Source organism: Aethalodelphis obliquidens, unplaced genomic scaffold, assembly GCF_003676395.1.
Source record: "Aethalodelphis obliquidens isolate GAN/ISIS:26980383/991018 unplaced genomic scaffold, ASM367639v1 scaffold35, whole genome shotgun sequence".
NCBI lineage: Eukaryota > Metazoa > Chordata > Mammalia > Artiodactyla > Delphinidae > Aethalodelphis > Aethalodelphis obliquidens.
The window spans coordinates 4162499-4178887 of record NW_020837979.1 but is presented as its reverse complement, the minus strand read 5'-3'; the positions used below and the strand labels follow the sequence as shown (position 1 = coordinate 4178887).

General features: G+C 41.7%; 1 protein-coding gene across 1 annotated transcript in view; it reads left to right on the top strand.

The window, feature by feature from the left end:
* The window catches only part of SLC9A2 (solute carrier family 9 member A2), an 86907-nt gene that overhangs the window by 61244 nt on the left and 9274 nt on the right, over positions 1 to 16389 (top strand). Inside the window, exons 6-8 of the mRNA XM_027128711.1 lie at positions 5978 to 6067; positions 6779 to 6849; positions 13985 to 14146. Of these exons, the coding sequence (XP_026984512.1) occupies positions 5978 to 6067; positions 6779 to 6849; positions 13985 to 14146 (323 nt within the window). The remainder of the gene's footprint in view (positions 1 to 5977; positions 6068 to 6778; positions 6850 to 13984; positions 14147 to 16389) is intronic.

Sequence of the window (16389 nt, the reverse complement as noted above, 5' to 3'; positions counted from 1 at the left end):
CCAGCCTGAGTCAATGCTCTGGACTCTTTTCCAGGCTCTCAGAAATCAAGGTGTCACGTCTGAGCATCAAATACAAAAAGAGAACCATGGCAGTCTAGAGCACCTAAGAACCAGGTCGTTTGGAGATGAATCTATCGGCCGTTATGTCTACACAAGTATCCATGGTGTAAAACCAGCCCCGTACCCCCAACCCCATGGGTCTCTGCCTCGTAATGTGAGATAAAAAAAGACGGAATAGAGAGATGTGATTCCAGAGAGGACACGCAAAAGGCAAGCTCCAGTGGTTTAGTTATTAGATTCGACACATAACATTGCACTTCCACATTCAGAACAAACATCACATAGGAAAAAGAAGAATAGTACAATAAATGTATACTGTTGTTCATTGAATGTATGCGTACAAGTGGTCAATATAAGGTGTCATTTTTACGCTCTTCGTATTTTGGCTTTTTGGAATCGTACCTCAGGCATAAGGTCTAAGTGAAGTTTTGAGTCCCCACATTAAAGGACTACACACCCACTTTGGATGAGCGCTGTGTATATCAACAGTTGACATTGATTAAGAAAGTTTTTAATGTGACAGATTAACAACAGTAGTGGCAACAAACAAGATAGTTGTGTTGGCTCTGTTTGGTATTGTAAATGTAGCAAGTAAACCCTTCAGTGATGGAGACGTTTGGGGGGGTCCATATTCGGCATCTGCAAGCATGCCCCGTGGACAGTCTTCTGCTCTGATTAGGTTTAAGGATGACCCTGCGACACGCACTGTGACGCCCATAGGAAGAGGAATTGGGTGGTCCCACACCTCCTGTTCCCTTCCCTTCGCTGTGGTCTGCCCCATCACCTCTCTGTGTGCAAAGACTGGAGACTAACGGCTATCACTTGGGTCCTTGACCTGACCCCTTTCCCTCCCATTTCCTATCCCCCACTGGTCTTTAGGAGACGATGAACACACATGTGCACAAACACACAAATACACACACGCTGCCTTCAGAAAGGTTCTTTTTTCCAGAATACATCCATTATTAGGGGACTCAGGGAAAGGAACCTGGGAGGAGAGACTTAGTGGGTTCCAAACATAGTAGAAACAACTAATTATCATCCATGCATACAATTTTGCCTTCTGATGAATAGCGATGCATTCTTCTCCAAATGACAACTTTTATGTTGATGGACCTATCATTAAACATTAAAATGCCCTTCCCTCTTATTTTAGTATTTCTTGTAGGAAGTATTTTAATACTTCCATCCTGATACTCTAGAGTTAGCACCATCTTCTAAAGCAGAATTTCCTGTGACGCGTGGCTTATTATTTGATACTAAGATTTATAATGAGAATTTTAACGTTCCTTGAATCACGTTGATAATTAGAGAAAGTAGCCTCTTGATGAAGCCATTAACATCTTCCCGGAAAACAGTCTTGCGTGGAGAATAGTGAATGAGTAAACAATTCTGATTCCTTGGACGTGTACGTTCGTTTTCATATAAATAAGATTGGTAATGATATAGAAAATATAAGCTGTCTCTCTTGTTTTAAAATGATATTCAAGATTGAGGCAGGGTAGAATCCAGCAGTAGAAAGCACAGACATTGGAGTAGGCCGTTCTGGGTTAGTGTTCTGGCCCAGCTCTTCATAGGATCTGTGAGCCTCAGTTTGCTTTGCTCTAAGGCCTGAATCGTGGTACCTCCCTCCCAGGCAGTAGAGAGGAAATATGTATGTAAACACAATACCTGATGCAAGGTTTTAACCTGATGATTTGCTCTGTTTGCATTATAACATGAAGTAAAATGATAATAGGAGAAAGAAAAACTTAATTCCTTTCAATGTATTTCAGAGCCCAGTAATTATTATTCAGTTAGTCCCTATAATTATAGGGCAGATCGTCCCAATTCTGGAAATTCATTGAGTAGTTAAGGAGAAGTCCATCAAGGAGCACGGTTGACTGGAATTCCAAGGGCGGAGTCTCTTTTTGCCTCCATCATTGGATTAGTGTTGTAATCTGCTGTTTAGTCATTGTCCGAAACTGACGAGTCTGCATTTCACCCTACTTGCAAGATAGCAAGCTCCTCCTTGAATACTTTTATGGTTCTCATCCCATTTACCCCATTCTAAAATAAACACTGTGTGTACAACCAGATTTACGATCTCTGCGGTCAAGTTTGGAATGTGAAAAAGCCTAATATAGGATAGCATAGCCATGACAGTAATATTTTTTAATGAATGAAAACAGTTTCTTCAAGTCTTTCTGGAAATTGCCTGCCTGTTAAATCAGCAAAGAAATATAAAGCCGTCCCCCACCCCCTGCCCTCACCCCCGCTTTGTTTTTTTGCAAAATTTAATTGCGAAAAAACAAAAACGAAAGAAATCATTTTCTTCCGAAAGAACAGACCCAAAGATGCTCCTTCTTCAATCAGGCAGCAGTGCCTTTTACTCTCTCACTTTACTGGGAGCAGAAGGGTGAGGGTGGGCAGAAAGCAGAGATGGCGGAGGGAACAAATAAAGCTTACCTCGCCGTCATTCTCCCCGGCTGCTGTGTGGCAGCTCCCCTCTGCCAGGCCTGACTCTGGGGTGTTGTGTTTATTGCACTGAAGCCACATGAATGGGTGAAAATTTAACTTGTGCTTTGCAAATACGTTTTTCATTGGTTTGATGGAGAACGAAGGGGTTTCTTTATTTTTTCACCCACATGGATGGTAACAAGCTGTTTTTCTAAGCCTTGTCAGGCTGCTCCCCAGGTGACCAAAATGAGGAATTCTGCAATCTGGTAAAATAAGGTGCATTTTCAAAGGTATCCCTTTTTTTTTTTTTTTTTTTTTTTTTACTGTGTCCCCCAACCAGAGACCCAGGCTCTTAGAATATAACATCCAGCTTGGGGAACTTAATATGACATTCGGATGCCATGTCCCCTCCCTCCAAAATAGATGGATTGAGGAAGGAACGAACAAAGAGAGGGAGAGAAAGTGAGGCAGAACCTATCAAATAATTCCATTGGAGCACAGCATGACAACTGCCAATAATTCTAAGAGAGAGTGGGGACTATTAAAAAGACACTGTTTAAACAAATACTTCTTTTTGGGGTTTAATTAATTTTTTATCAGAGTATGGTGGCTTTACAGTGTTGTGTTAGTTTCTGCTGTACGATGAAGTGAATCAGCTATATGTATACATATACCCCTCCCTCTTGGACCTCCCTCCCCCCATCCCACCCACCTAGGTCATCACAGAGCACCGAGCTGAGCTCCCTGTGCCGTACAGCAGGTTCCCACTAGCTAGTTATTGTACACATGATAGTGTATATATGTCAATCCTAATCTCCCAATTCATCCCGCCCCTCCTTCCCTCCCGCCCCACCGTGTCTACACGTCCATTCTCTATGTCTGTGTCTCTGTTCCTGCCCAGCAAATAGGTTCATCTGTACAAATATGTATTTTTAAATGAGACGTGTCATTGCATCTCATCCATACTTTTATTAATTATAAACTTAATTATGTTGTAGTTTTAGAAACTTGACTTGACCTGGGCGCTGAGCCACACTTGCTTCCTGTAGTAGATCAGTTTTGTTTTATTTATTCTAGGTTATCCGTCTAGTGGAAGAAATCAGCTTAGTGACTGGGGCAGGCCCCGTGTCCAATCTTTACCTTTATGTCCTATATTTACAAATATAAGGCACTCGCTTATTATTAACTGAATGAATACCTGGTAGAGAAAAGCATGTGAAACAACACTTAGTATCCTCAGAACACATTGTGTCATTTTATAAATAGCACTGACTTTGTTGGGGTTTTTTTTCCTGGAGCTATTATTAACCTAGAGGCTTCATGGAATCTGAAAGTGAAATCACCCATCCCTGTAAACCACATGTTGACACCTATTTTCATTTACATAAGTTAAAAATGACAGAATATGTGTTGATTGGAAAATGGTTATTACCTCCTATGTTATTTCAAAGTGGCAGACTGAACTACAAGTAGAACACAAGGTGAGTCACGCCAAACTTGCTCAAAATCATTCATGTTTTAGAAAGTGAAAGTGAAGCTGAAAAACGCCCAAAGCTGGACTGATGGAACAAAATTAATGACCTCCTTTACAAAATGTGTGTGTGTCACAGTTTACGTTACCAGAAACATTCTTAAAGACTTAAAGACATGCAGAGAGGTGAGCGAGGAACCAGTCGTGTCAGGGAGCATCTCTCAACATATCCACCCCTCCCCGAAAATCCAGTAATGCCTCCTGGTCATGAATTCTTCATGCCGAGTGGAGGCAGCCATCGGCCAGCCAGGCAAGAGACTCGGGGATCTTCCTGGACCCCGCATTGGCCTATTTTAGTGCCCGTATCACATAATTTTAAACATAATAGCGATAGTTTGTTTTGGGATCTGTTAGTGCCCCATCATTCTCCTTTCTCTAAATTTTTCTGGTTCCATTTACTCTTCCAGATTAATTTTGAACATTTTCTCAACTTCTAAATATTCACGTTTCTTAAAAATCCTTTGGAAGATGTTATCGAAATTGTATTGCACATATATTGAGGTAAAATTACCATCATAATACTGTTAACTAATCCCACCAAGGAACTTTGTGTGGTTTTTCAAACTCAAATCTTTTTAATATCCTTTAATTACATTTTACAGTTCTCTTTGTAAAGGCTTTCTGTGCATTTCATGATAGGATTATATACTGTATTATGTACTTCTGTAGAGAGTATGAAAGTATGTGTGTGTGTGTGTGTGTATATATATATATATATATATATATATATATAGTATCCATATAGTATAATATATAATATAGTAGTATAAAGTAGTATTAAGTATATTCTCTCCCGTTCTATCTCTCACTATACATGTGTGTTTCCTTGCTATTTTGTAGGTGTTTATTCTGGTTTTTTTTTTTAAATTAGTATATGGGATGGATTTGTGTATGTTCTTTTTATGTTTAGTCACTTTACTAAACTTTCTTGTTACTTTTAAATGAAAAAAGATTGTTGTCGATTTTTTAGGACAAAAACTAGGTCATTCTTGAGCAACAAAACCCTTGTCACTCTATTTTCAGTATCTATGCTTTCCCCTCTGTCTCTTCCTATTTCATTGACCAGGACAAGCATTGTGGAACAGCAGGTCGGGAGTATCCTTGTGTTTTTCCTACTTCTAACGGAAATGCTTTTAATGTTTCATTATTAAGTCAGATGTTCACTAGAGATTTCTGGCAGATATTTTTTATTATATTAAGGATTTTTTTCTCTTCCTGGCTTACTAAATAGCTTATGTTTCTCTCCATTTCCCAAGTGCCCTGTGAACATGCCCAAACCCACACTGGTCCTTTCTCACGGCTGGTCCTATGCTCCTGTTAGGTCTCTGCTAGGTTCTGCTTCCAACAACTTGTAAGACTCTGATCCAGGGTTCCCTTTCTGCAGAGCCTTCCTTGACCCATTCCCTGTGTATCTCTCTCATTCCTCCTGTGCCTACTTTGTAACTGGTTTTGTGCATATCCTTCTCCTCATAAGACTATGAAGTCCTTAAGCTGAGGTCCTTAACTGTCCATCCCTGTGTCCCAAATGCCCGAGCCGCCGACATGTACGCCCTGAACGCTCAATTAAAATTGTTTAATAGATTAGTGAATGAATCATTGAGATGTTTTCTATGAATAATACAAGTAGGTGATTCCTCTGAACTGGATAATACTTTATTATTTTTTAGAATTACTCTCTTTTTCTATTTCTTAGAATTACATACAATTACGTTTTCAATTCCTTGCATTCTGTCCACTGTTTTGCTTCTAGTAGCAGGTTTGGGGACATGGCCCTCTGAAAATATGCCAGCTGTTAGAGAGGAAGAAGAAAAGTAACAAAATGTTACATATGCTGTGTTAAGTCTTGGGGGCAGGGTATCTTTTGTCAGTTATCAAAGTTTAGGAGAATAGAAGTTATTCTTGAATTTGACAAGAAGTTTCCCTTCTCCTCCTTGTTTTTCTGTGCAGGGAATAACTATCCGACCGCTGGTGGAGTTCCTTGATGTTAAGAGGTCCAATAAGAAACAGCAAGCTGTCAGTGAGGAAATCCATTGTCGGGTAGGTGTTAATGTAACCATAGTGTAACAATTTAAATGGTCAAAGGGAAAATTATTGGATTAAGTCAGACTGCTTGACACCATGTTGCTCATTTCCTGAAGGGGTAACTGGCAGAGGGTGAGGGGGGTGGGGTAGGGTAGAGGGTGGATGGAGAAGGGCGTGAATTGGGGGTAGAATGAACACAGCCCCAAGGAGGCTATACTCCTTCAGGAATACAGGAGTATCACTTCCTTCAACCTGAAATGTTTCTACTGGAAAATTATTACCATATTTCATATTTTCCAAAATTATGAACAGGCTGTTTTATTTGTTTTTAACTTTTTATTTTATATTGTAGTATGTGCGATTAACGTTGTGATAGTTTCAGGTGCACAGCAAAGCGACTCAGCCATACATATACATGATAAGAAAAATAATCTATGAATTGCCTAAGATTGATATGACAAACATCTCATCAACTTGTTCGAAGATGAATTGTTGTTTTATTGTTTATTCAAATAAACAAAAAGCAAAAACTGTCAGGGTCTTTGAAGTTTAAGCTTGATATTAAGAGAAATTTCTATAATTAGACTTTCTATAGATAAAATATTTACAACTATAAGTAGAAATAAGAATTAGAATTTCTGTAAATAGAAATTCCTAATTTTTATGAATAGAAATGGAAATGACTGATTTGAGGTAAAATTAATCAGCCTGCTTTTTCTGTTTTAGTTTTTTGATCACGTGAAGACCGGGATTGAAGATGTTTGTGGACACTGGGGTCACAACTTTTGGAGAGACAAGTAAGAAGGCCTTTTGCCATTATTTTATTACGTGGCTCTGAATCAGTCTGGAAGCAGGACAATTTTTTTTTTTTTTGAACAGGAAAATCAATTCAACAAATATTTATTAAACACTTACTCAGTGCAAGCCATGGTCTGTATATTAAAAAGAAAAATGGTATGGCCTTGAGGTGGTGGAAAAACTAAAAACATGGTTCAACCAATTTGTAAGTGCCTGGGACAGTACAGGGAGCAAGTAAGGCTCCACAGGAAGCAGGGCATATTGACTTGTGTTATTTTTCAGAGTTTCAAATCTTTCCTGTTGTGCCATAGTATGTCCTTTAAGGTAAAGTTTAGCTGTAATAGAGACCTGGAACAATAGTAGCTTTAACAAGATAGAAGCTTATTTCTCTCTTATGTAAATATCAGGTAGGCAATGTACCTTTTTTTTTTTTGCGGTACGCGGGCCTCTCACTGTCGTGGCCTCTCCCGTTGCGGAGCACAGGCTCCGGACGCGCAGGCTCACGGGCCATGAGCGGCCATGGCTCACGGGCCCAGCCGCTCCGCGGCATACGGGATCTTCCCGGACCGGGGCACGAACCCGCGTCCCCTGCATCGGCAGGCGGACTCTCCGCCACTGCGCCACCAGGGAAGCCCAGCAGTGTACCTTTAATAGATGAGCTACACTCCACAGATTACTCAGGGTTCCAGAACCCTTCCATCTAGTTGATTCCACCAAGAACCTCCATTTTCAAGGTTGCCTCTTAAACCAAAATGGCTGCTGCAGCATTAGCCATTGTGTACACATTCCAGGAATAAAGTCAATGAAGAGACAAAGAATATGTACTAGCTTCCTCCTAACCAAAGTTATCAGAAATTCCACACAATTCTTCCAGTTGAATCACATGGCCTGGCCTTGTATGACCCGGACTAATTATATGGGCGGCTGAGGAATGCAGTCTGTTTGGTTAAAAACTGGGGGCTCCATTACTATTTGTTCTCCCATATATGTTGAGGGGCTTTGTCAAATGCAGAACTCCAGAGCACCTGAGGAGATACATAGACTTGCCAAAATAACAAATATTTTTAAAGCTACACTTCTCTGGAAGATTATGTGCAGTTACATAGATGTGTTTCTCTCTCTCTTTCTCTATTTACATATGTGTATATATGTATGATAATTAAGATTCAGTGCCTCTCTTCAAGGATCTCATAGTTGAAATACAAGAGGTAGACAGGCCAGGCAGAATTAGGTGCACACTTTAATATATTCTGAAATACAGCTTATGGGATCAAGAAGTAAGGATGGATTCAGACAGCAGGGTTAGGGCCAGTGGGGTGCCGGAGGAGCCAGCTCGCATGGGCTGGTGGGAGCTGACTGTATGTATCTCCTCCCTGATCTAAGTTCAGTGCCATCTGCATTGGTGGCTTGAATCAGCCATGGTGAGAGTGTGCCAGGTGACTGACAAATGCTACAGATCAGGGCCTCTTTTTTTCTCAGAAAGTAATTTGTTAACATTCACCGGCACATCACTGGCTGGGAAAGCCTTCTGAAGGCGTGCATTTCAGCTGGTGCCTGAAGAGAGATGGACAGGCTCCAAAGGGTACCTGGTGGTCCTTATCACCCTCTTGTTTTTTCTTTTCTAACTTGCTAACAGATCTTCCCCACTGCTGAAGTTGACCAACCTACCAATTCATGTAATTGAACATAAGTGCATTTTTGAGGGCTTACTGTTTGCTCACATGTTCTGACATGATACTGGAGTACATGAAAAGTGCAAGCCATAGACTTGAGCCTTTAAAATTTTGCAATATAATAAAGGCAACAAAACAGTCACACAGGAAACAGGTGTGTGTGTGTGTGTGTGTGTGTGTGTGTGTGTGTGTGTGTGTGTGTGTGTGTGTGATATTGGTAAGTAATGAGTTGCAGAGACTATAAGTGATGGCACAACCTTTACAAGCCTGACCACGTTGTTTACTAATGTAGAAAGGCCCCTTGGATCTAGCCTGACTTCATAACTGAAGGAAAAATATTTTGTATGTATGGACAGAGTACCCAGTTAGCCAGACGGGGGCACATAGTAATAAAATAAAGCAAACTAAATTCTCCATTGTAAAAGTATGAAACAAAAGGCCGTTTATCTTGGGCAGTATTCACTTTCTGGGAGGCAGGAGGTAGAGCAGAGAACCCTAGCTCTCTGCCTCATAACTTTCAATGTTACCCTGTTTTACGTCCCTGGGACCTTCCTTGTCTCCGCCAAGCCTGTGATACAGGCTTTTCTGCCTCTTGTTCTCCGTTGTTTTCACAGACAAGCGTTTATCCATCTTCCGTCTCCCTTTCAACCCAACTGCTTTTCTTTCTCTCGCATCCTGTCAGTCCTTTCCTGAAGTGGTAAGTGAGCATGGTAACCCAGAACAGTTTGTTCTTTTCCTGAGGGAAGATTGGACTAAGGATTTATCCCACTCCTTCTACCTCTACAGGGGGAAACTGAGACGTGGTGTAAGAATCAGGTCCCCAGGCCCTGGGGCAGTGGTAGGTGATGGAAGAGGTGAATGCTGTGATCGTGTGGTTTGGTCTGGGACTCAGGTGAAGGACTGAATGTCAGAGAAAGTCCGGCTCCATCCTGTGTTCCCGGCAGAGACACTTTATATGTAAGTCTGTTCCAGGCAGACACCTACAGGCACCGGGCTAATTGGACTATGAATACTGGGTTGGCCAAAAAGTTTGTGTTTTTCCATATGGGAATACCCGAACGAACCTTTTGGCCAACCCAATACTAAATGTCTGAAAGGTAATATTGTTACATGCCTAACATTTTTCTCTGCAGTGTATGTACTTTATTCAATAATTTTATAGACCCTTCCATATTTCCATGCATGAAGTTTTCGAGGTAAATTTCAAATAATTTCCTGGATTGTCAATCACACTGTATGTGGCAAGTAGAGAAGAGAAGTTACTATGGAGGGATTTGGTTCTGGTACAGGCCATTTTTAAAATCAGTTCTCCAATCTCATTTCTGGTCTGTACGTAACTGTTGATGTTACTAAAAATGGCATAAAAAACAAGTGATTGGTTTAGGTGTGTTGGGTATCTTTCCCTTTCCTCTGAAATCCTTTTATTGTGGATTTTTTAAAAAAAATAAATTCATTTTATTTATTTATTTGGCTGCATTGGGTCCTGGTTTCTGTGCGAGGGCTTTCTCTGGTTGCGGCGAGCAGGGGCCACTCTTCATCATGGTGCACAGGCCTCTCACTGTCGCGGCCTCTCCTGTTGCGGAGCACAGGCTCCAGATGCGCAGGCTCAGTAGTTGTGGCTCATGGGCCCAGTTGCTCCGCGGCATGTGGGATCTTCCCAGACCAGGGCTCGAACCCGTGTCCCCTGCATTGGCAGGCCAACTCTCAACCACTGCTCCATCAGGGAAGCCCTATTGTGGATTTTTAATGGTCCTGCCAGAGAATTCTTGAGTCATTTGATCCTTTGAGAATGAAATGAAAGGGTCATGCAGTAGGGAAGTTTCTCACATTTGGCAAAAGTTGTCTAATGATAATGAAATAAGTCACCTATGTGTAGCTTGGCACACATGAAAGGTATGGAAATGAAGCAAAGAAAGAAAGTGTACTGGGCTTCCCTGGTGGCACACTGGTTAAGAATCTGCCTGCCAAGGCAGGGGACATGGATTCAAGCCCTGGTCCGGGAAGATCCCACATGCCGTGGAGCAACTAAGCCCATGTGCCACAACTACCGAGCCCGCGCTCTAGAGCCCGCGAGCCACGACTACTGAAGCCTGTGCGCCTAGAGCCCAGACTCCGCAACAAAAGAAGCCACCACAATGAGAAGCCCGCGCACCACAGTGAAGAGTAGACCCCGCTCGCCGCAACTAGAGAAAAGCCCGTGCACAGCAACAAAGACCCAAGGCAGCCAAGGATAAATAAATTAAATAAATAAATTTTTTAAAAAAAGTGCACAATTCCTACACTACATAGATCAGATGTCATTGTCTTTAATGTTTATTCTTCCTTTTGTGGATCTCTAGTGAAAAGCTAAAACAATAATACTAATGATAATAATAATAATAAAAGTTTAAAAAGATGTTGTGTTGTTGCCAGGTGTCCTGGTTCAATGAGCTTCACATGAAATTCAAAATAAACTTAGAAAAAAGTAGACCCAGTGTTTCGTGCAGTGGCCAGTCAGTAGCAAAGCCCTTTCAGGATGAATCTGTAATTATTCTTAGCCCTCCGGTATTTGGAACAAAGGGCTAGCACCAAGGATGTGGGTTAACATTGCTTCCTTTCATAGCACAGGAGTGCCTGTAAACCTCTTTGGGCTTATGGGGATCACTCTGATACATTAATTTCTTTCTCAGCAAATACTTAACTGCATGCTGATTCACTTGAATATTGGCATAACAGTTATGTAACAGTTATGTAGCCAATACTCAGCTGCTCAAAGGAACAGTCGCTTGTTATTAAAGTACTTGAGTCAGGAGGCTGAGAGCCAGTTGATCTGGGCTGGGCTTGGCTGATCTGGCCTGGTCTTGCTCCTGCTTCAGAGGGTTGGCCAGTCATCAGCTGATCCCGGCTGGCCTTTTCTGGTATAGGTGGGGCGACTTAACTCTGCTTCATGCGACATCCACCTTTGTCCTGCGGCTAAGGAGTCACTCTACGTACACATCCTTCTCATGGCGATGTGGCAGCACAAGAAGTGAGCTTCAATGAACAAGCCCATTAATAGCCTCTGGTCTCATCATCGTGTCTGCTAATAGCCCATTGACCAAAGCAGGTGACATTATTCAGCTCAGTGGCAGGAAGCTGGACAGAGCAGGGCACCTCGGCCACGGTGGGAGGACATTGCCAAGTAACTTGATATGTTACAGGGTGTGGATCCAGGGAGGAATTGGGACCAGATGATCCAGTCTGCCTACGTGCTTACGGTGCACCTGGCACTGTTCTAGGCACTGGTGAGACAGGAAAACAAACAAACAAAACAAAAAACTGCCCATATGGATCACTCTAGTGCTAGGAGACAGAAAATAAAATAAATGAGTACATTATATAGCCTGTTAGAAAGTGATGAGTGCTATGGAGAAAAATATGTCTGGGAAGTAGAATAGGGAGTTCTGGGAATGCAATTCTAATGGGATGGATAGGAAAGGCTGTTTTGAGAAAACGACTTTCAAGGAAAGACTTAAAGAAGGTCTGTGAACGAGCCCTGCAAGTGTGCGGGGAAGAGTGTTCTTAGTAGAAGGAATAGTAAGTATAGGGGCCTGGAGGCGGTAGCAGAGCTGGCACATTTCCAGGACAGGAAGGACCTCAGAGAGGCTGGACCTGAGTTAGAGCAGCACAGCACTGAGAGGGGCAGGTCCAAATGGTGCAGGGCCTCCAGGTCATTGTACTTTTACTCAAGTCAGGAGTTGCGTGGTTTGACTTACATTTTAACAGGATCACTCTGGCTTGTGTCAAGAATAGACCATAGGAACACAGTGGTGGAAGCACGGAGACCAACTGGGTCCCTGTTGCAGGAACGCATTGAGAGATGATAATGCTGGGACCAGGGTGATGGCAGGAGAAATGGTGAGAAGTGGTTCGATTGTTGTGTGTATTTTAATGGTGGAACCAACAGAAATTGTTGATAGAATGGATGTGGGGTATTACTTTGCTAGAGCTGCTTATAACAAAGTACCCCACGGTGGTGGTTTAAGTAGAAATCTATGTTCTCACAGTTCTGTGGACTAGACGTCCAAGAGCAAAGTGTCAGTAGATTTGGTTCCTTCTAAGGCTGTGAGGGAAGGCCCTGCTCCAGGTCTCCTTCCTCGACGTGCAGTGTCTTTCTTTTTACTGCTTCTTCACATGGTCTTACCCCTGTACATGTCTGTGTTCGAATTTCCTCTTATAATACACACACCAGTCACATTAGATTCGGGCCCACTAATGGCCTCATTTTAACTTAATCGAAATACAGTCACATTCTGAGGTCCTGGGAACTAGGACTGTAACATAGGAATTTTCAAGGGGACACAGTTCAGGCCATAACATGGAATAGGGGAGAAGCAGGAGAATCAAAGGTGACATCAGGGTTTTTTACCTGGTGGAGTTGTCACTAGCTGAGATGGGGAGGACTTGGGAGAAGATCCTTCTGAGCACGCCAGGTTTGAGACGCCTATGAGATGTCCAAGTGGAGATGCTGAGCAGGGAGCTGGACACTCATTTCTGGGGTTTGGGAGAGGGGCTGGAGTTGCAGACACAAATTTGGGAATTTTGGGTATAGAGATGCTATTAAAATCCACGAGGGGGCTTCCCTGATGGCGCAGTGGTTGACAGTCCGCCTGCCAATGCAGGGGATGCGGGTTCGTGCCCCAGTCCGGGAAGATCCCACATGCCGCGGAGCGGCTGGGCCCGTGAGCCATGGCCGCTGAGCCTGTGCGTCCGGAGCCTGTGCTCCACAATGGGAGAGGCCATGACAGTGAGAGGCCCACGTACCACAAAAAAAAAAAAAAAAAAAAAAAAAAAAATCTACGAAGCTGGACAAGACAGGAGAGTGAGTGGAGGTGGAGAAGGGGATCAGGACTGCACCCACTCCGACATAAGAGGAGAGAAAGAAGGAACAGAACCAACGCAAGAGGCTGAGAAAGCAGTAGGAGGGAACCCAGGGGAGTGTGGTGTCCTGGAAGATACTGTTTTAAGCAGGACAGGTCAGGAAGGACTAGCAGTTGACCACTGGGTTTATTTCGTGGGGGTCACTGATGACCTCAGTATGAGTAGCTTCAATGGACAGTTAGAGGCAAAAGCCTGATCTGTGAATGTTCAAGAGAGAATCAGAGGAGAGCAATTGGAGAAAGGGAGTATTAACAACATTTTTGAATAATTTTGCTGAAGGGGGAAGCAGAGACATAGGAAATGTAGAAATATCTGCATTTTAATCTATAATTAGTGAATATTAGATACATGTATGTTGTGGCTATATACAGAAATATACTAATATGTGCTCTACATATCCATATATATTCAGGTATGCACATATAATGATCAGACTAACTAAACACTGCTATTAAATTTCTTCCCTGGGAGTAGTGGAAATGATTTTATTGGTAAAACCAGGTTTTTCTTCTTAATCCGTGGCATGTTAATTAATCAAAGCTTTGCTTTTGTTTCTTTCTAGGTTTAAGAAGTTTGATGACAAGTACCTGCGAAGGCTTTTGATTCGGGAGAACCAACCCAAGTCAAGCATTGTGTCTTTATATAAAAAGCTTGAAATAAAACATGCCATTGAGATGGCAGAGACGGGAATGATAAGTACTGTCCCTTCTTTTGCATCTCTGAAGTAAGTCCTGTTTTGCAAATGGAAGTTAGTATTACTAAGTATGTCTTTATAGTTTTGTGAAACCAGTAATAACAGCAAATTTGACTTATCTCCTAACATGATTCCTTAAGACCTCACAGCAGCACAAGATCCTGGTTAAAACGTGAAAGCCTGGAAGTGTGTCCATTATGTTATGTTCTGTCATGTCACATCACACCATGTTGTGTTATTGCAGAGTGGACCAGTCAGAAAGTACTTTGTCATGTTTAGGATGATTGTGCCTTTATGATATTTGCTTTGGGCAATTCAGTGTGTTCTGAAAGTAAAGCCTCTTTAGCAAGCATTTTGAAATGGAATATTTTAAGGTGTGTTATAATTTGCAATTATAAATATGCATGTAATTACAAAGCTATTTCCTCATGGATTATTTGCAGAGTCATAGTTTAAGTCTTGGAAAGATCATCAGTGATCATCTCGTGCAGTGGTTCTCAACCCAGGCTGTACATTAGAAAAACTGTAGGAGCATTTAAACAATACGTATGCCTGCCCCCACCCCCGCCCAGACCAATAAAATCAGGATCTCTGGGGTTGAGGCCCAGGTATAGGTTTATTTATAAGTATATAATACGTGTATGGAAGTTTCTAATATGCATCCAGGATTGAGATGCATTGACCTAGTCTGTCTCCCTAATTTTAAAAATGAGGAAATGAAGAGCCAGAATGTAGAGACTTAAACGTCTTACAGCAGACTCTTACAGCAAATCCATAGCAGGACAGTAAATACTGTTAGCAGATTAGCAAACGAGTTTATCATGTAAGCATCATTCCTCCTCTACACAAAAATGACAGATTACGGGTTCCACTGATTTCTTCTTTCACCGATGAGCCTGAATGAAGCTCCTTTAAGCTAAATGTCACCTAAATCAAAATGCTATCTATGGGACGGTTGAAATGAGAGAGGAAGCTCCAAATCACACCCGACCTTATAAACTGTGATTTTTACTAGGACTATAGTCCCCTGTAAAAACTGTGGTAGTTTACACAACCCAGAATAAAAAGAAGGTAGTGGTCAGGATGGCTCAGACATAAAGGCATTATACTGAATTGGAAATGGTGGTGCTTGAGCAGAATGACTGCTTTATAGTCCCAGCTCTGCAAGTTACTCACTGTGTGACCTTAAGCTGGTCCATCTGTTTCCCTGATGCTGAGTTTCTTCAAGTAGAAAATGGGGCTAGACTTGATCCTACAGTTTACTCTAGCTTTACAATTTACGATCTTTCTTATGCACTGTTCCTTTTGTGCTTGCAGCAAGCAATAATTCAACTATCCAGCTTCTCAAAAGGGAGCCATTGCCTTTGTGGTCATAGAAGAAGGAAATCTCACTTTTACCTCTGTTCACAGTTCATTTTGAAGCCAGTGGTAGAAGCCAGTAAAGGCAAACGTTTAGGGTTAGGGAAAGTAGGTAACAAAATTAATGGATAGCTACATAGCTGGGTAAATGATTGCCATATTGACCATTCCACCTCTCCTGAAATGTTTTCTTTAGAGGAAGATAGAAGCAAAAAAGGAAGGCAATAGGGAGTCATATTTCTGGCAATAATGAACCGAGGGCCAGACCAACTACCTTCTGAGAAAACTAGAGGTAAAAGGACAAAGTATGTTTCGTCCAAAGTATATTTTAAATATCTGCTTGAAAGCTGGAGAGTACCCTTACAGTGAGGAATTTCTTGGCCAAGAGTCAAAAAAGCGGGAAGTTCAAGAGGATAGAACTGGTATTTGTTGCCATTTTCTCTCTGGAATACAGAGAATGTATCTGAGACTCTAAAAAGCTAAAACAGAGGTTTTGACAGACTAATTGGTCTTAGAGAATAAAATGGGAATTCAGAACCTACGAAGAAGGAGGAGAATTTGTATGTACTCAGCTCTAGGTTTTCCTGCAAAATCCTACACCTTAACCCTCAAAGGAAAGAAGTCCAGCCTAGAATTATCTCAATTCATGATTGTTTAAATCATCAGAGACTGAGATTGCCTCTATCTCAGCTGCTCAAGGGAAGTACATTTAAATCTTCTCTGGAGGAAATAATATTGTAAAGAGCGTTAAACTATCTTCATGATTTTTTTTATATATTATGTCTAGCACTCAATCCAAAATAACCAAGCATATGAGTAGACAAGGAAATGTGACTGAAAATATTGAGGAAAAGATCAACAAAACATAGAGTAATAATAGGCACAAAGGGGATTCAGATAATTGATTTATCAGA